Here is a 23,931-nt window from a genome sequence, read left to right as displayed (position 1 = left end):
GCAGGCAGGAGATGAGGGGCCTGGCGCCTGTGAGAGAGGGAAGCAGAAATTCATGGAGGTGTAGGATAGACGGAAACGGGTGCTGGTACGTAAAAACTGGCTGCATGGCCGGGCCTAGAGGGTGGTGGTAAATAGTGTCACAGCTAGTTGTCAACTAGTCCCTAGTGGCGTTAGGGCCATTGTTGTTCGGTATCCTCATTGATGAGTTGGATGAGGGGGTGGAGGACACCCTCAGTGAGTTTGCAGATGACAGGGTGGGTGGGAGCAAGGATCTGCTGAAGGAGAGGAAGACTCTGGCAAGGGATGTGGACAGGCTGGATCGATGGGCTGAGGCCAGGGGTATGTGGTTCAATAAGGCAAAGTGCTGGGTCCTGCACTTGAGCCACAACAATCCCCTGCAATAATTCAGGCTTAGGGAAGAGTGGCTCATGAAAAGGTACCTGAAAGTGCTGACTGATAGAGCTGAACACGAGGAGCTTAGGCTCAGGCAGCCAAGAATGGCAACAGCATCCTGCCTGTATCAGCACCAGGGTGGCAGCTGAGCCAGAGCAGTACTGTACTGGGCACTGGTGAGGCCACACCTCAAAACCTGTGTTCAGTTCTGGGCCCCTCACTAGAAGAGGGACATTGAGGTGCTGGAGCAGGGCCAGAGAAGGGCAATGGAGCTGGTGCAGGGCCTGGAGCACAAGTGTGATGGGGAACAGCTGGGGGGGGTTAGGCTGGAGAAGGTTCAGGGGGGACCTTATCACTCTCTCCCATTACCTGAAAGGAGGTTGTAGCAAGGAAGGAGTTGGTCTCTTCTCCCAAGTAAGAAGTGACAGGACAAGAGGTAACAGCTTCAACTGCACCAGGGGAAGTTTAGCCTGGATAGTAGGAACGATTTCTTCCCCAAAAGGATAATCAAGCACTGGAACTGGCTGCCCCGGGCAGTGGTGGAGTCACTGTCCCTGGAAGTGTTCACAAACTGTGTAGATTAATCCCTTAGTGATATGGGTTAGTCCTGGAGTAAGGTTTGGAGTTGATGATCTTAAAGGTCTTTTCCAATGTGGCTGAGGTTATAATTCTACAAAAGACACAGAAGAGGTAATGGAGTACTCTAACCTTTGTTACACTTACCTACCCCGCTTTTGCTAAATAGATGTAACAATGTAAAATACAAGGAAACTTTATTTTTCAGTTTTACCAAGGTTTTGCTCTGTTTTTCTTTTTTTTTTTCTTTTTTTGTTTTGTTTTTGTCTTCAAGCTGCTTATTAGTGGACAAGTCCGGTCAGTTTTTGTATTAAAAAGGATCTTGATGGAGGTAGCTTTGTCTCTGTCCTGGCTTTCACTTGGTCTTGCCTGCGCGCTCATCTCAGTAAACAAACTCAAAATAAAATTAAAACCAAAAACTGGAATTCCAGGCGGAGGCAGCGAGCAATGCAGCCAGGTTCTCCGTGTAACAGACATGGCGCTGTGGCCTCCAGTCACTATGTACAGAGTCCAACATACATATCCCCCCTCTCTCCCAAGCACACTCCCTGCTCCAACGGGCTGGCTGCAGAGGAAGGAGTTCCTTCTCCTCCCCAAGACCTGCACAGCAGCTTCCATGGAGGGAAACAGCACCCAGTCAGGAATGTCAGGCAGAGGCGTAGAGTGTGAAGGGGTGGGGTGCGTCACTTCAGCTTGGCTGAAAGGTCAACAGCACTGGGCCAGGGACTCACTGCTGCTGGGCCACCTGCAGGGGGAGAGAAGACGAGCAGTCAGGAGACCCTGGCTTTCCCCCCAGAGCCCTCACCTGCCCCTGGTAGCTCTAGGGGGTACATACTTGTTGGGGAGGTGGCGGTGGAGGGGGCTCACTGCTGCGGTTGGCCAGTCGGCTGAGGATGTTGCGCTCAGACATCTGAAGGCGCACTGCCACAGGTGGGATACGGGCAATGGTAGCAGGCAAGCGAGTCACATCTGCCTTCATGTCACTCAAAAGCTCCTCCAACTGCTTCAGAACTGGAAGAGAAAGGGGTTATCTGTTTAGAAGGGAAAGGGACAACTCCACAGGGCAAAGACCAGAGGAGAAAGCAGTGTCCCACCCTCAATTTAACACACTGCATTACCTTTGTGCAGCACGGCATTGGCTGGTTTATTACCAGCCATTGACTCCTTGGACAGGTGCTGGTGGCTCTCAGCCAGGCACTCCACCTCTGCAAAACGGGTGTTCAGAGCCATAGATGGATGAGAAGGGTCTTCTGACATGTTCAGATAGGCAGCTCGCCGCAACTGTTCCTCGATCACCAGCGCTTGCTCCAGGAGCTGCAAGATGGGACAGCAGTGCCAAGTCATCTTTCAGCAGGTGCCTGAAAAGCAGCCTGCTTGCACCCCCAGCTTCTCCCAGTCCACTTCTCCACTATCTCATGAGATTCTGCAGCTGAACCTCCTTTCACCAGCTTCTGTTAAAAATGACCAAAGCCTGAAGACCCCAAAATTAAGGGCTCCATTAAGCTAGGCCAGGTACACAAGAAAACCAGGCCACAACTGGTTTAATCAAAGACTACTATAAATTCTCTAAGTCTCATTTCTCCTCAAATTCTTTTTCAAGACTGAGTTGCTTGCTATTTTATTCTTTCTTTAGGAAAGAAAGATGAGGGATCTTCCTCTTTGAACCCAAGTCCAATGCTACTTACAGGAAGAGTCTAAAAATGTTAACTCATGTCAGGGGCATTTGGAGAAACCAAATCTGAACCCTGTTAGTGCAGGACTGATCAGCCAGACTACACTGAATTAATGTTTTGCCCCAAAACTGTGAGGAACTACATGACCTTTATCACTCCCAGAACTAAGCTGTGGTCACTCCCAAGTAACTTCAGGCAGAGACTAAAAGCAACCCTCTCACCAACCCATACAGTGTTCCTAAGTTCTGCTTACGCACACTGGGTGGGATTTAGCACACCAAAGAGAAGCTGTGATGGAAACAGCCACTTGAACCTTAAACCCCCTGCATACCAGTTGTTCAATAAACATTTGGAGAGTGCACTGGACCAAGCTCCCCAATACCATTTCTAGAGTAAAGGAAGCTCCCATCCTGGAGCTTCCTTACCATGCATCATCCTGAGAGATACTACTAGTTCCACACACCCCCCTAAGATGAAAGCCTTTGCTTTCTTAGTGGAAACAGCTAACAGCATGCTCTTGTTCTTAGAGGTCCGGATGACTGCAAGGCACTTATCACACTGAAGATAAAAGCCTTACCTTGAATCTCCTTGCCAAGAATTTATTCTTTATTTCCAGGAAGTTACCCCTGTTCATCTCACCCTTGAAGGGTTCATTGAGGATGGCGTAACGAGGATCATTCTGAATATCCTGCCAACGGGCATAGCCATGACTGAGATGGGATGAGCTCAGGCAAACAAAGGCAGTGAGAGAACAAGGGAATACCCAGCCCAGGCAAATACAGTTCTCAAGAGGGGGTGGGGAAAGGGGGTGCAGAGAGGGGAGGAACAGGAGCCAAAGGAAAAGGAATGAGAACTATGTCCTGCTATGTGCTAACTATGCTGACAGGAAACTCCTCCTCCCACAATCACTTTCACTCTTGTGAAAAGATAAAGTACTCTCTCAGTTAATATACTCCAGTCAGACCCAGGATGGTCACCTTCACTGTGATAATTTATGTACAAGGAGAGAGAACTGGTCCACCACGGTAAGGATACTTGATAATCCCAGCAAGGAGCCAGTAGTCATGACGCCGATGCCAGATCTCATAGGTCTTCTTTGTGACAGTTGCAGCCCGCTCTTCATTCTGCCACAGGGAGTGTAGTTCTGGAAAGGCAAGAGACAACAGAACAGCTGAAAGTTACTCCACAAACACTACCAGGGACATACAAAGAAGCTCAAGCATATAAGGATTCCTCATACCAGTGAAGCCACCATCTGCTATGTTGAACATGAAGCGCTGCTTCACCGCCTTCTTGTGCCTTTCATCTACTGACTCTTTCGGCATCTCTCCATTCTGCAGCATCACCACATCTCTCTTATCATCATCCTTTTTCTCATCTGTACACACAGGAAATTATTAGAGAGAACATGGCAGATACCACAGCAAGTCGGTCCCACAAAGAATCCTTGCAGGACAGGAGTAAAGGAAGAGAATGGAATTATGATCATGACTCACCTTTCTCATCCAGAGTAATTATAGGAGGGTCAGAAGGGTTCTCAATAGGTGCTCTGTCTTCCACTTTCTCCACATCAGCTGGAGGAGAGGAGAGCAAAAGATGTAGGGGAACATGAAGTTCAAGGTTTTGTTCTTCAGCCTGTGAAAACTAACACTGTTCCCTACTCCCTGATCAAAGTCCTGAACCACCCCAATGATTATCTACATTTACACCTGTTTAAGATGAAGTGCTGAAGCAAAGAAGATGCAGATTTAGGGAAATAGTATTTCAGGGGGAGAGGAGTTTATTGATGTTCAAGGTATTAAATAACCTCCCTAGAAATACCTTTGCTTTCTACTTCCATTGGCTCATCTGATCTTTCCTTCACCTCTGGTTCCTCTACTTTTTTTTCATCTGCTTCTGTGGGGTTCACTGGGGATTTTGCTTCCTGTGGTGGTGTCTCCACAGGCTGGGCACACTGCTGAGGACAAATCAATGAGAAGCAAGGTAAAGCAGTACACTGAAACAGAAGACAGTAACAGCAGTTTGGAAAACAAAGATGCACAAAGGTGTCAGGCCATCTCTAAAGACCTAAGAATTATCTTTAAACATCATTCCAAGAACTCACCTCTGCCTCAGCAGCAGAACCACCACACAAGAGGTGGCAGAAGTGGAGACATTTGCAATTGCATGAGGCAGAGCAGCAACACAACACTTACCTCCATAGGGACCTCTGTTTCAGTAGCAGAAGCACTGAGCTCTTTCTCTGGTTCAGATGATTCCCCTTGCTCCTTAGCACTGGCTCCTTCTTCTACTTTTATTCCTTCTTCTGTGTATTTACCATCCAAGAGCAACAGAGCAGATAAAAGAAAAGCATCAGTAAGTTCTTTCCCTCACTGCTACCAAGCAGATACCTCCTTTGCTTTCAGAGATTAGGCCCATCAAAATGGGACTAATATCACTCAAGACTATATCCCCCCTGCCACCCCCTTTCCTGCCCACTCCCTCTTCTCACTGATGACAGCTCATCCAAGGAAAGCCAGTGTCCTCTCTTGCCTTTAAGGGCTTGCACATATCTTTGGCAGTCCTCCTAACACGAGAGTAAGTTGATCTGTGTCCACCCCCAGACCCCACCACCACAGCTCCGGTGAGGGGAACAGTCAGGATGAGGTCAGGACACAGGAATGTGCAAGAGGGGAGCTCTCACCAGGTGGAGGGATGGGGGCAGGTGTATTTGGCTGAGTATCCCCTGGTGTTGAAGGAGTCGGAGTTTTGGGGGAGGGTGAGCTTGGCTGTGAAAGTTTCTTGTTCTCCTCTATCTCTGCCAGTTCTGGCATACTCCAACGGCCATTCACATGCTCAAATTCCTGCACCTGCATGAGAGGGTGAGAAAGACTTATTACTGGAAGAGTCACACAAAGCTCGTCCTCAAACCAGAAAAGGCAGGCCACTTGGCACACAACAGAAAGGAGAAGTAACTCACTAACACAGGACCCCAGTGACTACAAGTTGTATGGAGGGCCAACACTTCATTGCTCTGCTCGGCACCTACCTTTTTGCGTATAAGTGACATGACCCCAATGCGCGTAAGGACATGCTGTCGAGAAAGACCTTCCCGTGGGACCCCATCTGCAAAGGTCTCTGCACCATCAGCACCGGGTTCACATAAATGGCGCATGAACAGCGAGACATAGGCCCTGGAGCAGTACAGAGACAAACAATTAGACTACAAACCAGGTTAGCCAGAGACATGCATTATCAGACCCCTTTCAATACATAAAAGGGAAATCACCTGAGAAATCCTACCTCATAGTAATACCAGTTCTGGGTTTCTAGGCTCTAGGGGAGAATTTTTGGACAGAATTGCTACATACGTAAAGGGTACACACAGACAGCTCAGGATCTTGAGTCAGAAACAACCGTAAGCCAAAAAAAGGAAAAAAAAAAAAAAGACTCTGGGAGAGTAGTTACTGCATACTTGCCATACTACTCCACACTACTCCCCTAAAAGCACTTGCTTTTGGTGACTGATGAGTCAAGTCCAAGGACAAGGAATAATCCCTAATATCTCCTAGTTTATATTTCATTCCCTTGCAAAGAATCAACTAACACATTAGGGAAATGTGGTCTCTAAGGAAAGGCCAGGAAAGGCACAATTCGCATTCTTCCCTAAAGGGACTAGATGCTGCCAGTCTTCCAACCCTGCTTAACACAGACTCACTTGAACTCTTTCTCTGACTTGCCACGGAGGTCCCGAACAAGCCACTGAGTGGTGAAGGCATCCTGAGGTGGCATTCCGTAACGCATTATAGCATTGAGGAAGGCTTTCCGCTGGCGGGCATTGAAACCCAAGACCTAGAAAGGAGAAAACATACAGATATGGCAAGAGCCATAGAGAAGCAGATAGGATGCAAATGCCTACCCTGGTACTACTTACCTCAATGTTCCCTCCCACACGGGCAAGTAAGGGAGGCAGAGGCTTATCCTTATCATTTCTCAGGCCTTTGCGGCTAGGCCGACGAGCTGCTGGAGAGAGAAATGCAGCTAAGGAGGAGAGACAATGCACAGCATGTTGTTGTGTGAATATTTCCCTTGCAGAGCCACACTGCAAAGTGTACAAATCACCCAATCAAGTCCCAGCTGTTCCCATACTCAGAGAAAGCAACCAAGGAACCCTGGCTTCACCAGAACTTACCTTCAGACCTCTCATCAAAGTCCTCATCTCCTTCTTCAGAAGCAACTGAATAGTCTGACTGATTATCTGACTGGTCATCCTGCCAGTCTGAAAGAAAAACAGCACGTGAGCCTGAGACGCTACTCCATTACTTCCCAGCAGCACATATTTTATACCCATTTCTCCCTCAGGTTCCCATGGATTTGTACCTCTGTCCTCCTGTGAGCCATCATTATAGTTAACTTGCTTGCGAATACGTTTCCCCTTGCCCAGATTCCTGGCAAGATCCTCCTGCTGCTGTTCGTAATGGTGACGAAGCAGTTTCTCCCAGTAATCTGGATCCACTGACTCCTCCTGCTTAATGATCTCCCGTTCAACCTCCTCTTCCTCCTGCCAGAGAGGTAACTAATTTAGAGCCCCATGTTCTAAACCACAGCCTGTCCAAGCAGATGTATGCATGCTTGCCCTTAAAAGCATCAGAGCTCAATCTGCTTAACTGATCCTACATCATTCAGCAGAAAATACTAGCTGACATCCACCTCATACTCACCCCCATCTCCTCTTCACGAACCACATACTGGGCCACCTTGAAGGAGCTGAGATACTCATTCATGCCCTGAAGTTCAGTATCTTCTGTTTCATCCTGGTTCCGATCCAACAGACGCTCAATTGCTTTGTCATCATAGTGGATGACACTGCTGTCCTCACCTTCTTTGTTGTCCCCTGAGGGAAGAGCATAGGCACAGTTGCTGTGTGGATCTCCAAGGATCCAAGGAAAGGGAATGCCACCCTAGACCTCTCTGTGGAGTTATAATCAGCACTGTGCCTACAGTCACTTGCTAAATAAGGAGCCAGACCTCCCCACCTCTTTCAGTTCTACTCCCAGGCACTCACCCCCCTCAGTAGCCTCATCCTTGAAGAGCTCTTCAGTGCCAAATTTGAGAATGTCATCAAGTTCCTGTTTGGACATGGAGCCTGTCTTGGAGCCCAACCCTGGTCTCACTACCAGATGAGTCAGCATCATTTTCTTCTTGGCCACCTGAGTGATACGCTCCTCCACTGAGGCCCTTGTCACAAAGCGGTATATCATCACTTTCTTGTTCTGTCCAATTCTGTGTGCACGACTGAAAGCCTAGAAAAGAGATGTGCTCAGAACAGTCTAGAGCTACACAAGTAGTAGTCTGATACACCCCACCTACCTCCAACGATTTTCCCAGTTGCCTTCATGCTTGCTCTTAACATTAGTGAAGGCTGACCCCTGGAAGAACCCTCCACTATTTCACTTCCCATCTCTACCCATCCTCACTGCTCTAATTATGCATATTTCTAGAGGGGAAGTCCTGCACTCCTTCAGGCCTCCTGATGATTTTGTTTCCTCTCATCGTGAGGATTACTCCATAGTGAATGGTCTCATTCAGACTCACCTGAATATCATTGTGTGGGTTCCAGTCTGAATCATAAATAATCACAGTATCTGCTGTGGCCAAGTTAATACCAAGACCCCCAGCTCGAGTTGAAAGCAGAAAGCAGAATTGCTGAGCGCCAGGAGCTTAAATGAAAGAGAAGAACAAAAGCAGTCAAGGGCAAGTGCCTTATTTGTATCTTACATCACCTGAGGGGGAATCACTTCTAATTTAAGATTCCAAGAGAGCAATGGAAGAGTTGGGCCACAACAATCCTCTGCTGACTGCCAAGTGCATACAAGGCAACAGTTTTTATTCTGCAAAGAAGGGAGGAGACTCCATACCATTGAAGCGATCAATAGCCTCCTGACGCATGTTCCCTGTGATTCCTCCATCAATCCGCTCATATTTGTACCCTTCATGTTCCAAGAAGTCTTCCAGAAGGTCCAACATTTTAGTCATCTGCATATCAAAAACATCATCACAAAAGAGTGAAGAACAACAGGATACCAGATCAACAGGATCCTTTCTCAGAAAAATCACTCCCAGCCTTTGAGGTTTTCTCCACATACCTGAGAGAATATGAGCACTCTGTGACCTCCTTCTTTAAGGTTCTTTAACATCTTCTGGAGCAGCAACAGCTTTCCAGAAGCTCGAATAAGAGCACTACCATCATACATGCCATTTGGCATTTTTGGAGCTTCCTGAGAAAAAGACAGAAGAAAAGTAGTATAGGGTGGGAGAAGAGAACTGCTTGAAGGGATATAGCTTGCTCTTAGTCCCTAGAAGTGTCCATCAGATGCTGACTCACATCATTACTTAGCTTGGCACAACCACAATGTACAGCACTACTTATATGAAACATTAGTGCTACCCTTTGCCTCTTCTTTCAAATTGACTCCTAGGTGCCCTTGTCTTTCTTATTGACTTAGTCCCTACTTTGACTGTCTTCATCATCTTGTGTGAGTCACAAGATAGCTTCTACTTGTCATACAAAGATACTGAAAAAAAGAAAAGTTTTCTTGTATGCTGCATCTACATAAAGACAGGATGGGAAATTAAAAAATAGAAGAAAAAGGGGAAGGGGAACCCCTTTATGCTTCACTAGGGAGCTAACTGGCTCCCTGATAACAGCCAGCAGGGAATTTACTTATATAGAGTAACTTGACGTACCATAGCAGCCACAGGAAAGAGGTAGGGGTGGTTGCAGCACTTCTTCAGATCCATAACAACATTGAGCAAGGAGACTTGGTTACCACCACCACGTGCATTCAGTGCCTCAAAGTTTCTTGTCAAAATGTATTTATAATACTTCCTGAAAAGAAAAGAAAATACAGCTCAGACACCCCTCATGAGAATGACTAACACATTCTCTTGCCAAGCTCGGCACAGCTCCTGGCATTACCTGCCAGCTACCTAGGCTCTGCCACTAGCATTCACTGTCTCTTTATTCCTTACATCAAAGCACAGGATTAGTACACCCTCTGCTATAGTGGCAGCAGGAAATCTTCCTCCTATCCACTGTGCAGAAAGCCCTATAGTGAGGATGAGGCTATTTCAACATCCTCTTTGAAACAGAAGAGCAGAGTAACAACAGCAGGTACTCTCTTCATCCCCATACTCACTTCTGCATGGGGCTCAATTCCACTCTGACAATGAGTTCAGTCTTAGATGGCATATTCTTGAAAACATCAGCTTTGAGACGCCTCAGCATGTGTGGGCCCAGCATGTCATGCAGCTTCTTGATCTGATCTTCCTTGGCAATATCTGCAAACTCTTCTAGGAAGCCCTCCAAGTTACTGCAGAGAAACAGACACTCAGCAAAAGCCACAAAGGAAAAAGAAGGGGGGTAAGGGGAAGAAACCCACAAGGAACAGAACAGGAGTGACAAAACAGGCAGGCTGACTTGCACTGCAAGACATACTGGAATCTCTCTGGTGTGAGGAAGTTCAGCAGGTGGAACAGTTCTTCCAGGTTGTTCTGCAAGGGAGTTCCTGTAAGCAGCAGCTTGTGCTGGAGGGAGTAACCATTCAGCACACGGAAGAACTGTGAAGTAGAGAGCAGGGAAGAAATAGTGGTGATGGGAGGGAAAAAAAACCACACACAAGCATATCAGAGGCTCATTAAGTCATAGGGCTACAAAAAAAGTAAAAAAAAAAAAAATCTAATGCTGACAACCAAGGTGGGGTACAGTTTAGATCACATCAGCTGTTTAGACAAGAGCTCCAAGTAGCTCACATTCCAGCCAGGGTCACTAGACTGATCTCATTTGGATCATTGCTCTGCATAGCTAAAACATGACTGCAGCAAACCCTACAAACCATCAGGTGCTAGTAGGCTCTTCTTACTCTTTCAAGTTACAAGCTTTGAGACCACCAATCATTTCCAGACTGCTATGCTATCTACTTTTTCTTACTAAATTAGTGTTCCACATCCTTACAACTACTCTGCCTTGAGAATTCTAGAAACAGCTAAGTCATTCTTCCTATTCATATCAATCTGGGCAATGTTCCAGAGCTCTGAACAAGCAGAGGAGAGAAAGACCTAAGGGTTTTCCAATGTGTCTTTAAGGTAATTTGTGCTGGTTTGCACAATGAAAGAATTCCAGACAGAGATAGCGAGCAGATGAAGTACTGAACTGAAATGCACAAGTGTACCATGCTCACCAGCACAAATTGACAATAAAGCCATCATTTATTTATGAGCATGGCCATTTCTTTGCTTCCTTTACGCTTAGCAAATACAAAGTCAAACTTTTTGAAAGTAGCTTGTACTAGATGGCAAACAACAACAAAAAAAAACCCTCAAAGAGAAAAACCCATCACCACTTCAGTTTTGGTTATCACACCAGAAGCATCCTTCTCATGCCTTCCATGGGCATAGTTTTCTACATAGTAACAGCAGAAAAAGAAACAACAACCCAAAACCCTATTTTGGAATCAAATATGGAAGTTACTGATTATATTAGCAAAACTTTAGCAGATAACTGCACTCTGTCAAGAAGCATCTGACTTGTCTTGCAGCCAAACACCTACCACGACAGGAAGTTGCTCTAGGAAGACATAGATTTAATAGTCTTGGTAAACAACCAATTGTAACTATTAGTCATAATGTAACCTTGAGCCTTTACATCCTTTCTCTATTAATGAATATTAATAGTAAGCATTCATTACTACTTCCAATAATTTCAATGCTAAGCATAGAATGGCATCCAGTCTAATGCCCACAATAAAAAAAATAAGAGATCTGGAAACTGGACTGCAAGCACAGCTGTGATGTTTCTGAACGGTGCCTCATGCCAAGATCCAGAAAGCTAAAGCCATTTAAACAAAAAGAAATCAAGAGGCAATTTTGTCTTACACAGTCACCAAGAACATATAAAACCAGATTTCCAACAATTGTTTTTTGGCATACTAGAAGACAGCCGAAGACAGACAAATCAATAATAGAGAATTAAGGCATAAGGGCTTAGGGAGGGGCTGGATTAAGAAAGAACAGTCAGATCTACTGAATTCAAACAAGCTCAGTTAAAGTGCAGCCTCATACAAAAACACCTATATAGCTTTCAGCATCTACCCAAGCATTTTCTTGACAGGCTTGGAAAGTGGACCCATGTGAACCCCATGAAGTTCAACAAGGCCAAGCACAAGGTTCTGCACCTTGGTCAGGGCAATCCAAGCACAAATACATTGAGAGCAGCCCTGAGGAGAAAGACTTTGGGGTGCTGGCTGATGAGAAGCTCAACATGAGCTGGCTTCAGTGTGCACTTGCAGCCCAGGAAGCCAGCTGCATCCTGGGCTGCATGAAAAGGAGTGTGACCAGCAAGTTGAGAGGCGATTCTCCTCCCCTCTCTGCTCTTGTGAAACCCCATCTGGAGTACTGTGTCCAGCTATGAGACCCCCAACATAAGGAGGTTGAATAACTGTTAAGAGTGAGTCCAGAAGAAAACAACCATGAAGATGATCAAAGAGCTGAAGCATCTCTCTTATAAAGACAGACTGAGAGTTGGGGTTGCTCAGCCTGGAGAAGAGAAAGCTTTGGGGAAACCTTAGAGCAGCTCCAGTGCCTAAAGGGCTACAAGAAACCTGGAGAGGGGCTTTCTACAAGGGCATGTAAGGGTAGCAAAAGGGGCAATGGCTTTAAACTGAAAGAGGGTAGATTCAGGTTGGAGATTAGGAAGAAATTCTTCACTGTAAGGTTGGTGAGGCACTGGCACAGGTTGCCCAGAGAAGGTGTGAATGCTCCATTCTTGGCAGTGTTCAAGGCCAGGTTGGATGGGGCTTGGAGCAACCACATCTAGTGGAAGGTGTCCCTGCCCATGGCAGGGTGTTAGAACTGGATGACCTTTTGAGTATCTTTTCAACCCAAACTATTCTATGCTTCTATGATTTTTGAACACCCTTACCCACCTCTCCCATTTCTATAGCATCCAGTTAGTTCTGCTACAAATCTACATGAATACAGGGAGGATAACTGGAAGCAGAATAACTGTACTCATGCAACGTGTTTTATGCTCAGTATGGTAAACCTTTCCAGAATAGAGGTGGTGCAGATACATGATCTGCTTTCAAGGAAGCCAGTTTGTATTTCAGAGTACCAACAACATTCAGGTTTTTCCTCTTTTCCAGCATACACCAATTGCCTATTTACCTAGAGAAAGCTGTTTTAACCAGTGATATGTATTAAAGTGAAATTGTTGCCACTGATCGTTAAATCTCCAAATTAAGGCTGTGTTTGGTTTGTTTTTTAAATAAACACATCAAATTTACTACTAGAGTAAGAGCTGGCAGATAAATTTACATGCTTAGAAGCAGCTACCTAATCTTCTGAATGCTCCCTGACCATTCTCCCCATCAACATATGCCATGCCTATAAGCCACCTATGCTTCTCTGGTACCTTAGACTGATTGTTCTTCAGTCTGTGAGCTTCATCCACAATGAGACAGGCCCAGTCGATAGAGCCTAGTATGGCCATATCAATTGTGATCAGTTCATAGGAGGTGAGAAGCACATGAAACTTCACAGCAGCCTCCTTCTGCAAAGAAAACAGAAAGGAACATGGTAAGGGGATAGGGGAAAGACCCAGAACCAAGTAGATGCAGTATTTCTCCATCAAATTATTCTGGCAAGTCCTAGTCAAACAGTACATCACTTTTCACACCCAGTTTCCTGTCACAAGATTCAAAATGCTACCTAAACCATCCTAGCCTTTTAATCCCTCATTACCCTCAACACACAAGAGTCTCCTCAACCGCCTCAGTACCTGCTACTCCTGGGCAGCTGCCAAATATAGTAACAGAGAAGTTTAAGAAATAAGCGGTGAAGAGAAACACAGTAGGGAAATGAGATTTGGATAAGACTGGCTCATCAAAAAGCTAAGACTTAATAAGATTAGTAGTTCATCACAAAACTTTAAGTTATTATTGATACTTAATGCAGTTCAATTTCAAGGTAAGGAAAGGAGTCCTTACCTATCTCTGCCACTGGAAAAGCTTTAGCTCCCATCTTGCTTTTACTAGCAAGACTAAAATTCTACAAACCCTAGCAGTCTAGATCAGGCTCTTCCTTCCTGTTTGGGCACAGAATGCCATTTCCCAGATGTCTAGGTATGGCCTCACTGTCAGCAAGTTCCTCAGATTAGAAAGTTCATACTTCTTGTATATTTATCTTTTCCACAGAATGGCAATTCTGACGTTGCCTCTGATCCGTAGAAGTGCTGCACAACTTCACAGATTAAGTAGAAGAAAGAGGGACTTGCCTATGGTCAGTATTACCTTAGTCAACCCTCTTTTTCGAGCACCGAATTAGTTCATACTAGTAGGAGTGTTAAATAGTCTACAGCAAGAGTCTAAACGCCCACCAGTCATCGATTCGCAGTTATTTCCCCTTGGAAACTACAAGTATAATCAGCTCCCAGGGACACCAGAGTATCTGAATCTCAACTGCCAAAAGCCAGGGCAGTGCATCTCTTCCTTCAGTTCAGGCCTGTGTTCCCTCAGAGTTCTGTACCTTCATTCTGGATGCTTTCTTGCCTCCACGAATTGCATTATCCTCAAAAGTGAACTCATTCTCCCGGATGATGGCCCGGCTGTCTTTATCCCCAACGTAGGTCACTACATACATATCTGGGGCCCACATCTCAAATTCTCGTTCCCAGTTGATGATTGTGGACAGTGGGGCACTCACCAAAAAGGGACCCTTTGAGTGGCCCTACAAATAAGAGTCAGTAAGAGCATTAGATGCATACAACCACTAACACAGGCAGAATCAACCTGGACAGTAATCTCCCAGTTCTCACCTCTTTGTATAAGGAATATAGGAACACAGCTGTCTGCACAGTCTTTCCCAGACCCATTTCATCAGCCAAGATTGTATCTGTGCCCTGGGCCCAAGAGAAGCGCAGCCAGTTCAGTCCTTCCAGTTGGTAGGGATGCAGAGTCCCCCCTGTTACATCAAGGTACTCTGGTTGCCGGTCATATTTCACTGTTGGCTACAGTACAAAGAAAGAAGAGTTGGTATCTTTTACCTTAGCTAGACAGCTACCAAGACTCCCTATTCCAGTCATATATTCCCTAGTGCTGATTAGATCTCACAGACAAAAAATTCACCAGATAAGATTCCTAAATGTCCACCAAAAGCCTTTTTTTTGGTTATACTCTTTCACCAAGAGCCAGCTAGTGTCTCACCCAAAGGAGAAGGTGGGCCTTTGTCTGAAGGCTCTAGAACCCATTTGTTCTTCAGCCCATGAAGAAACTCTAAACCATATGCTCTTTAGTCTCCAGTTTCTCGTTTACCTGCTCCCTCCCCAAAATAAGCAGACGTATCAGATGGCTCCTAAGCAATAGAAAACAGTAACTTACATCTACTGTGGGAGTCTCAGGGGGCCTTTCCAGTTTACGCATCTTCACTTTCTTTAGCTTCTTACCGGGCCTGCCCTCTTCACCTCTCATCAGCTCCCTGTGCAGAGACAGTCCCAAGAACACGGAAGTTTAATGGCTTTTGTAACAGATCAAGGGAAAACTACTGCAAAGGATAGGAGGGCAATGACTCAACTCAAATAGGCTCAAGAGAAAAGCACTAGAGGCTTCATGAACTGGTGCAGAGACACAAAGTACCTTGTGTCCCTTGCCAGAAGGAATAAGAAGTCACCAACAAGGTAATGCTTCTTGGGTATCTCCATATATTAATTCAGCCAGTGCTAAGGACTGAAATACTCTATAGTTTTCTCTTGAAAGAAGGCAAAGGAACACAAGCTCTAGATAATTCTCTTACCTGTGATTCCAATAGGCTTGCTTGTAGAGGTCATAATCTTGGATATCCACATCTTCGCTTTCCCAAGATGCCTGATCATAGGGTAGGTCTCTCCATTTGATCAAGTAGTGGACATTCCCCTTCTTATCCACACTGTGGAAAAAAACCAGTCTTAAGTACGGTGAAATGACAGTATTCACCCAATCCACTCCAATGGGAGAGAAGGAAAGGATCCCTTAGTGAAGCAACAGAAATGAAAGAACTTTGTCATACCCACTGTTTCCCCCAGTCATAGTGCAGTCTAGCTCATCCACTCTCCCTTAGCCCTGCTTAAGGTCTTCGTGGAAAATCCTCTTTGCTATGTTCCCTACCTATGATTAAGGATTCTGTGGATCATCATCCACTCAGGCTTGATCCCGTATCGATAGAAGCGCTCCTCCATCTCAGCGTATTTGGGGTCCTTGTTTTTTCTCTTTCGGCTTTTCTCCTCTTCCCCTCCAAAGTCCCCTGAGGGAGGCTCATCCATATCATTTTTACGTTGGTAGTTACGAAACATGACCTGGCAATGCAGCTCCAGCTGGAATAGGGACAGAAGCAGTTAGTAGGTGTTTTCCCCACCAACTATCCAAAATATCTCCCCTAAACTATCCAGCCACATGGTGTGGTTAGTCCTCCACTCACCTGCAACTCAGAGACCCAAGAGCAGTGCCAGTAGGACATGCCCTGCCATTTGACAAAGAACTGCCTTTCTGGCCGACCTTCCAGAGGCTTAGGGGGTGGAGCATTAGGGTCAGCATCAGGTGGACGTGGTGGTGGTGGGCCAACTGGGGGCTGACCCCATTTCCAGATCAAGATCTTCTGCACCTTCCCTTTCAAGGCTGGGCACTGAAAAGTTAGAGCTTGTTACATCAAAGTGTACATACTCTGCAACATACAAACACTGAGAAACAGAAGCATACAGTCACAGTTCTTTTCCTTAACTATAGCTTTACTATGCAGATGGAATTTGCTTTTTGGACTTAGAAGGTTTCATCCTCTTTATCTCCAGCATTTGTCTGAGGTTTCCCCAGTTTGTCTTCTTTTTCTAGGACTGACAAACCCCAAACTGAATTCAGAATCTCAATGCAGTTGTCTCCCCAGGGCCACAGCAATTCAGAAACTCTACATGAAATACAGAAATTGCTATGCTTGATGAGCCCCAGTAATATATCCAGCCACAAGTCCCAGTGGAAGTTTGTACACAAAGTATTTTGCTGTAGAACTACTGTCCCAGCCTATGGATATGTCCTGAAGCAGCTTTTGTGTTCATCATCTTAAAATCACTTAATGAAAGCACCTAACACCACTTATTATACTTCATGAGCTTTCTGGAAAGGTGTGACATTTCTGCCAACCACCTACTAAGACGGCGCTTGGCATTATAAAGTTTGCAGTCCAAGTAAAGCATTTGGCTCTGCATTACTTTAAAATGCATTTTAAAAATCACTGAATTTGCTTGCACTCATTCTCCTGCTTCTACATACAGGATCTGAGAAAACTGAGCCTTGTCATCCTAGACCCAAAACTGCCCAACTGCTCTGCACAAGGGCAAACCCCATGAGACTCAATGGCTGTAACCCTGTCCTTCCTGCTGGCTGGAAAAAGCAGCCAACTGACAAGGTGTGACCCAGGCACAGAAAGCCAGGCCTTGATGTTTTATGACAAAAGTGTGAGAGGAGGTAAGAGTCTTCAGAGAATTAAGTCTTCCCCACAAGTATGATCCAAAGGGATTAGATTGATCATCGCCTGCAGTAGGAGAACAGTACTAGCAGAAACTCACAGTGCAGCGAGGACACAGCCACTCTCCATTGGGAATCTCTGGCAATGGGGGATTCAGACAGTGTATGTGATAGGATGAAGGACAGGCATCACAGCACAGCAGCTCTCCTCCGTCCTTGCAGACCCTACAGAACTCCATATGATGGTCATCCTCTTCCTCAGCATCCCCCACGACATCCTCCAGGATTTCCTCACCTTCGGAGTTATCCTCCTTTGCTTCCCACTGAATGCCCTCTTTTTCCTATAGGAGAGGGAAATCAGAAAACCAAATGGCACAATTGTGATTATTACAGGAGAAGGTAGCCCTGAGTCACTGTACACTCCTCTCTCTATCATCAGTTTGGGGAATCCAGTACTCACACAGTGTGGGCAGCTCCATTTGCCCTCTGGGGCTTTTTCCATGTCTGGGTCCAGGCAAACCATGTGGTAGGCACGAGGGCAGGTATCACACAGTATAATTTCCCCTCCCTGCTGGCACACCTCACAGTAGTCCTGGTGATCAGTCTCATAACCATCCACAGCCACCGTGGAGTCTTCCTCACCTGCAAAGGATGGTGAAGAGTTACAATACAACCCACAGGTACAGGCTTCCACTGGTAAGAGATTATACTCTCCCAAAAGTGTAATATAAATATATATTATATACAATACTCTCCCAACGTAGTAACATAAAGATCCAGAATCCAGAACTATTCTTGTTTTACCTAAGTAAACAGGGCAAGGAGCAAGAGCTAGAACAGGAGTAAAGTAAGCTCCTTTGTGCCTTCCACTTATGAAATTAACAGTATAACTGAAGTGAGGAAAACTCACCTTTGGCAGGGGAAGAGACACAGTGCTGAAACAACGAAAGCCTTTTCCTTATTAAAAACAGTACCAGGTTCTTGCTTAACAATTCTTCTCCCTCAAGTATGCTGTTAAATACCCAAATTCTGCATAGACATTTCTGTAATCTTTCCACACACTTAGCTACACTGCTGTCTCCAACTGAGAGCTAAATGTCCATACCTTTCTTCTTCTTTTTCCCAGCTTTGAGTTTTTTGCGGCTGCGGCTACTACGGCTTGTAGATCCATCTGAAACAGAGTAGCTATTTATGCTGGCATCATCAAAGTCTGACTCCACATCCAGATCATCATCTTCACTCTGATGTGGACAAGAAAAACACTGTGCTACTCAGGCACGCATACTGGAGACAGCAAAGAGACATGAGACATGCATCCTAGAATTTCTAGCACATCATCACCTCCTCCTCAGGAGGTCAAGGAAAGAGCATCACTTACTGATGATCTTTTACGCTTGGAACCAAATCCTCCCAGTTTTATTTTCAAAGGCGCCACCTTCTTTGTTTTAGGTTTCTTGATATCAGGAATACGAGGACTGGCCTTTGGCTTCCGCCGGGCATTAGGACCTGGAAACAGAGGAGCCTACAAGTCAGGATTACTGCCTTGACACCACTCACCTACCATCCTGCCAGATTCTCCATCTCACCTTTGCCCTCCTTTGTCTTGGCTTTCCTGAGTGGCACATCTACAGGGGGTTGTGGCAGGACAGTGTCTACATTTGTCACCATACTCTCCACTACTGCAACAGCTGCAGCTGCAGCAGCTGCCACAGATGCACCTGAACTTCCCTTGAAGGGGTTGTTTGTGCTGAATTCTCTCCATTTGGCTCCCAGTACCATCATCATCTTCGACACTGCTATTTTAGGGTTCTTGGCTGCAATAAGTGGCCTGCGGACATTTAAAGAAAGAAAATTTACCAGACCATCCTGAAATCCAAATCATTATTCCTCCCTGCCACCCCCATAAGCATCTCTATCTCAAACCACATTCCTTTCTAATCTCTGATCTCAACAGCCAATGAATCTCTTCACTCCCGTCCTTCACTCTGTGTGGAGGATGCAAATACTCAGGGGGTTGGAAGGTGAAACAGAATTTGGCATACTAGGGAAGAAGGGGGACAGGGAACGAGAGCTTTCATCATCTCCAACACCAAAACAAAAAAATTATGTGGATCAATTATTTCACTGTTGCTTCATATTTTGCTAGGTAGGACAGTGGTGTGTCTAATGCGTTTTGAGTTTTAAGCCAAGGGAACCTAGTCCTTGACCCATCTCTCTTTTTTGCTTGAGTCCTTCCAAATACAAGGCTTGCAGTTTACCTGACAAACTGGCTGAAAGCTTTGTAGTTGGTAAGAGTGCGGTAGTCCTCCTCTGTGAAGATGTGATCTATATCCTCCATGCCCCAATCTTCCAAGAGCTGAGCAGATGATTTCGGCTCCTATGCGAGGAGAATCACAGCAACTATGAGAAAAAGCTCTAGTTCCACTCCAAGTAAAGATCTGAACTTCCACACATCCACAGAAGACCCAATGGGTCAGGACCAGGGAATTTTTCCACTCCTGTTCACTTATCACCACCATATGATACATGCTCAACAGAACATCAGTGGATGTAGGAAGTCTTTGGATTCAACACACATCCTAGGCATGTTTAAGGCAGAAGAGGAAGAATGCAAGGTGGGAAAATGGTTAAGTCAAGCAGGTCTAGTGGAGGAAGAAGAAACTTAACAGCCCCAACTCCATGTACCATCTTAAACTGAAAGCACAATGATCCCCGAAATCAGGTACATGGGAAGAAGGACCATGCAATCAGTCAGCAAGAGTAGCTTCTCACCTTTGAGTCATCATCTTCTTCCTCCTCTTCCTCCTCCTCCTTGCGCTTGGCTTTGTTTTTCTTTTCCTTCTTGGGCCCTAGTTTCTTCTTTTTCTTCTTCCCAGGTGTGTAGTCACTGCCCTCACTGTCAGAGCGCAGAACCTCCTCTTCCTCCTCCACAAACTCATTCCCCTCACCAGAGCTGTCCCCCAGCTGGGGAGGGAGGGAGAGAGAAGATCAGGTAGCTGTGAGAAAATACCCTGGATAAGCACTAAACAGCACACTCTCCCCAAGCTTGAGAGGGTTCATACAAAGGATTGCTGCCATGGGCCAACAACAACAGAAGGCAAACTCACCCCATATATCCACATTTTAGAGTGTGACCTTGGGCATTCTTTTGCTTACCTCCTTCTTCTGACGCTTGTTGAGCTTGGGCACTTTGGGTTCCTTTAGTTTCTTGGGCTTCTTCTTCTTCTTGATTTTGGGGGTGTCAGCCTCTGACAGAAGCTCTTCTTCTGGCTCTTCTTCAGGCTCTGGAGGGAAAGAGATGACGTGTCTCATTCAAACCCCATCTATGCACTACAGCATAGCCACTTCTCAGAGATCTCAGAACACTTCTATGTAAGTATGTAGCAAGTAGACAACTGCTTACTTGGTTACTGTTCAAAACAGATGCCAAGAAATCTTAAATTACCACTGTATACAGTTTCCCCCCTCCCTCCAACACCACCTATTTCCACAATATTCCTTCTCTGAGCAGAGCTGCACTCAGATCTTGCCATAATCCAACAAGAGGAAAAATAATAGATGTGGCCATCTATTCTAAAGGAGACAAAATGGCAAACACATCTGAGAACCTGACTAGGATTGCATTTCAGTACACAGGTCTCCAGGAAAGAAACTCACTATTTAGCAGTACAGAGCATCATACAGCCAACATGCAAAACAGAGACCAGTAAGCCACTACTTCTCCTCCTCCATAGGAAAGCTGTTACTCAGCAACTCTATTCCAATCCGGATTTGACACAACCTTCCCCCAAGCCCTTCCCTCTGCACCAACAGCTAAGCAAGCTCACTGCCCAGCCAGAGGAACGCATGCCAGCTCCCATCTGCACAGCCTCCCTCTTTCCCTGCCTGCCCCTGGGACGAGGGGCAGCCACAGAGCCCTTCCCTTTGTGGCAGCCTGCAGCAGCCACCCGCCCTCCCCACTGCCCCGCCCACCGCACACAGCCAGAGTCACTCCTTCTCCCTCCAAGGGAAAATGGCCTCCTGACCACAGGAGCTGGGCAGGATGGAGGAAGCCACAGGTCAGATGAGCTACCACAGCCAGGGCTGAAGCTGCACAGGTTGAGTTCTCAGAACCTGGAGTCCCACACCTGGCTGCTGCCATATTGCCAACCGGTGGAGACTTCTTCAGTCCCATAGTCCTGCAACACCAGGTCCTTCAGGAATCCCACCTCTTCTTCTCCCCCAAGTTCTGATTTAGAGTCTCTACTGTCCCATCCATTCCAACGTATTACCTAAAGCTCTCTAGTTTGCAGGGATTTTAACAGTTTTTCTTCACCGAGACTCTCCTTACAAGGCTTACTAACAGTCCCCTCCTAAGGTTTTACAGATGCCAAAAAACCCTAGTGTTAAAGTTTTAAGAAAAAACACCAAACAAAATAAGCCAAAGCAGACAACACCATTTCCCACTTCCAGTGCAGCATTTCTCCTACATGTGACAAAGACACTACAGCACGAGTTAGCAGGAAAACTCAACCTTGTCTTACAATCCAGCACATCAGGACAGACATTATCACTTTTCACAAGGAAGCAGAGAATCCAGACATAGATCCACAGAGCAAGTCATCAACAACCACAGCAGCAACAAGAACAAAAACCCCAACAGAAGAGTACCCAGAGCTCTTCCAACTCAAGCCTCATGTTGATGATGAGGATGTAAACATGAGGGAAAAGGCAAGGTACAAAGACTACAAGAAATGCAAAGGTGAGCAAGCAGCACCGAGCAAGAACCACAAGAAATCTCAATAATTGGGTGTGGTGATGAAAAGTGGGTCATGCAACAGCCCAGGGCAGTTTGCTCTGGACGTCAGCCGGTCTGAGTTCCCAGATGAAAGCAAGCCAGGCACCCTGCCCTTTCACATACTCCCCCCTTTTCCCCTCCCCAGTCATAAAATACAACACTTGCAGGCATTTTGGTACCCCATCAGAACTGGCCACTCTGCCTCCACCCCTTACACCTCCTCAGAGCACAGGCTCCAACAACCTTGGAACAAAGTCGGCTCCACCTGACATAAAGCCACAAGCCTCGCACTTTGAAGTAACCCTGGGACTCGGCTATCAAAGCCATGTGTGTAACTTGTAGTAAAAAAAAAATATAAAGACATTCCCCAGCACATAGTGTACTTCATATATCCACCTTAAGACCAGCATTACCCCCACTTCACATACATGCCCTGCGTGCTCTCCATACCTGGATGCTGAGGGATGGCATTGTTCAACAGGATCTCCATCTCATCATCATCACTGCCCCCCGAGCACGGTGATGGAGATCCAATGCCAGATGCCATGTCCTCCAACTGGGGGAGGCCTGGGCTTACACAGGGTGTCGCCTTCTTGCCAGTCAAGCCAGTACACTTCATTGAAAAGAAAAAAGAGAAAGTTACAGCAAACCTAAACTCCGTTTTCCCAAGCATTAGCGCTACCAAGGTCCGTGAGAAAGCTTAGACAGCAACTTCACTGGATTTGGAGCCTACAGATAATAGAAACACTGGCAGCAAGTATCATCTGAGAGTTGTGATGAAGCAGGCTTTGAAGACACTAGATATTAACCTGAGTCAGCAACTCATCCGTGGCGAGGAAGCCAAAACAGCTGTCCTATAGGAAAATTCTCCCATCCCCTGCAGCCAGCTGCCCTCGGTTATTGCTACCTTGGCAAGGGAAGGCTTCCAAAGAAGACCTTGCGCCACCGGGACGCCGTCAGCGAGCCGCCTCAGGGAGGAAGGGGCAGCCCACGCGGGGCCCGGTGCGGCGGAACTGGCACTGCCGGCAATGCCCAGCTCGCCCGCCCCAACTCGGCGCGCCGGCCCCGGGCTGACACGGCCGCAGAGGCCGGTCAGCGTCGGCCCGCTCCGCCGGCGGCCCCACACAAAAGGCAGGGCTGGCTCGGCGGCGCCCGCGGCGCAGCCCCGCTCCACTGCCCGCCGCACCCCCAGCTTCCCCCGCCCGGAGCGGGGCTGCGCGGCGCAGGGCGGGGGCGGCGGGCGGGGGCGCGGGGCGGGGTCGGGGCAGTCCGGCTAGCGTGCGGCGAGCGGCCAACCTCCCCCCCCCCCCGGGACGGACGGGCGGGCGGCGGGGGCCGGCGGTGCGGGGCCAGGTGGGGGAGGGGAAATGCCCTGCGGCCGCCCGGGCACGGGCACGGCGAGGCCCTGGGGGGAAGCTGCGGCCGGGAGCTAACGGAGCGCCCTGCGGAGGTGGGGTGGGGGGGAAGAGGGGAGCCGGCCGCAGGAGCACCCCGAGAGGCCGCAGGAGGCCCTTCCCGCCCTCGTCCCTTCCCGGCTCCTCACCCAGCTCCAGACCCCGGCTCCGCTCTCACCCCTACTGCTGCTGCTGCTGCTGCTGAAGGGAAAATGGCTCCGACCCCGGCACCGCCTCTTAAAGGGGAAAAAACCCGGCCAGGCCACGCCCCGCTCCCGCCTCCATCCCATAATATGCCCCCGGACCCCAGCAACAGGCCACGCCCCTATCTCCTCGGCAACCACCCCCCCTCCCCCCCCCGAGACATCCCATAATATCCGCCCTCCCTTCAGAACTTCCCACTCACTGCCCGGCCCGGCATCCCATAATAATAACCCCTCCCGCCGGGAACATCCCATAATAAGCCCCCCAACCCCCCTGAGAAACATCCCATAATACTCCCCACGCTCGCACCCCTTCGCTCCGGCATCCCATAATACTCGCCCTCCTTCCCCCTCCCGCACCCGGGACCCCGCGCCAGGGCAGGGCGCCCCTCG

General features: G+C 47.2%; 1 protein-coding gene and 1 non-coding gene across 11 annotated transcripts; both read right to left on the bottom strand.

Moving 5' to 3' along the window:
• Positions 1–1,210: 1,210 nt before the first annotated feature.
• Positions 1,211–23,586, bottom strand: CHD4 (chromodomain helicase DNA binding protein 4). Of its 10 annotated transcripts, none has more exons than XM_065676281.1 (40): positions 23,485–23,586; positions 22,392–22,554; positions 20,321–20,448; positions 19,937–20,128; positions 19,423–19,541; positions 18,751–18,992; positions 18,543–18,670; positions 18,270–18,405; positions 17,625–17,806; positions 17,266–17,505; positions 16,128–16,331; positions 15,818–16,023; positions 15,468–15,599; positions 15,056–15,152; positions 14,494–14,685; positions 14,205–14,405; positions 13,093–13,230; positions 10,120–10,241; positions 9,821–9,994; positions 9,369–9,510; positions 8,768–8,899; positions 8,540–8,657; positions 8,217–8,341; positions 7,687–7,924; positions 7,343–7,515; positions 7,002–7,182; positions 6,814–6,924; positions 6,556–6,644; positions 6,340–6,473; positions 5,671–5,815; positions 5,326–5,491; positions 4,838–4,947; positions 4,464–4,599; positions 4,139–4,216; positions 3,883–4,020; positions 3,678–3,786; positions 3,220–3,352; positions 2,088–2,283; positions 1,805–1,980; positions 1,211–1,714 (listed from the first exon to the last, which is right to left on the bottom strand). In XM_065676281.1, the coding sequence occupies exons 2-40, from the start codon at positions 22,486–22,488 to the stop codon at positions 1,697–1,699; spliced, it is 5,778 nt and encodes a 1,925-aa protein (XP_065532353.1). In that variant the 5' UTR covers positions 22,489–22,554; positions 23,485–23,586; the 3' UTR covers positions 1,211–1,696. The 10 variants fall into 10 exon arrangements, with proteins under 10 accessions (XP_065532353.1, XP_065532348.1, XP_065532352.1 ...); XM_065676276.1 differs by having other exon boundaries at positions 1,837–1,980; XM_065676280.1 differs by having other exon boundaries at positions 1,837–1,980; positions 4,464–4,596.
• On the bottom strand, positions 5,160–5,298 carry LOC136014212 (small Cajal body-specific RNA 11). Its single transcript, XR_010612555.1, has one exon. It is a non-coding gene; the product is annotated as a small Cajal body-specific RNA 11 (non-coding RNA).
• Positions 23,587–23,931: the final 345 nt, after the last annotated feature.

Source organism: Lathamus discolor, chromosome 4 (genome assembly GCF_037157495.1).
Source record: "Lathamus discolor isolate bLatDis1 chromosome 4, bLatDis1.hap1, whole genome shotgun sequence".
NCBI lineage: Eukaryota > Metazoa > Chordata > Aves > Psittaciformes > Psittacidae > Lathamus > Lathamus discolor.
The sequence above is the reverse complement of the archived record's forward strand: the minus strand, read 5'-3'. Positions and strand labels throughout refer to the sequence as shown.

Bases quoted from the DNA above. Each gene is read 5' to 3' on its own strand.
- CHD4 (XM_065676276.1), bottom strand. From the start codon at position 22,488: ATGGCATCTGGCATTGGATCTCCATCACCGTGCTCGGGGGGCAGTGAT. The intron at 9,511-9,820 runs GTGAGTATGGGG...TTTTCTTTTCAG, and splicing joins GAATTGAGCCCCATGCAGAA to GAAGTATTATAAATACATTT. The intron at 4,217-4,463 runs GTATTTCTAGGG...CCTCTCCTCCAG, and splicing joins AATGGAAGTAGAAAGCAAAG to CTGATGTGGAGAAAGTGGAA.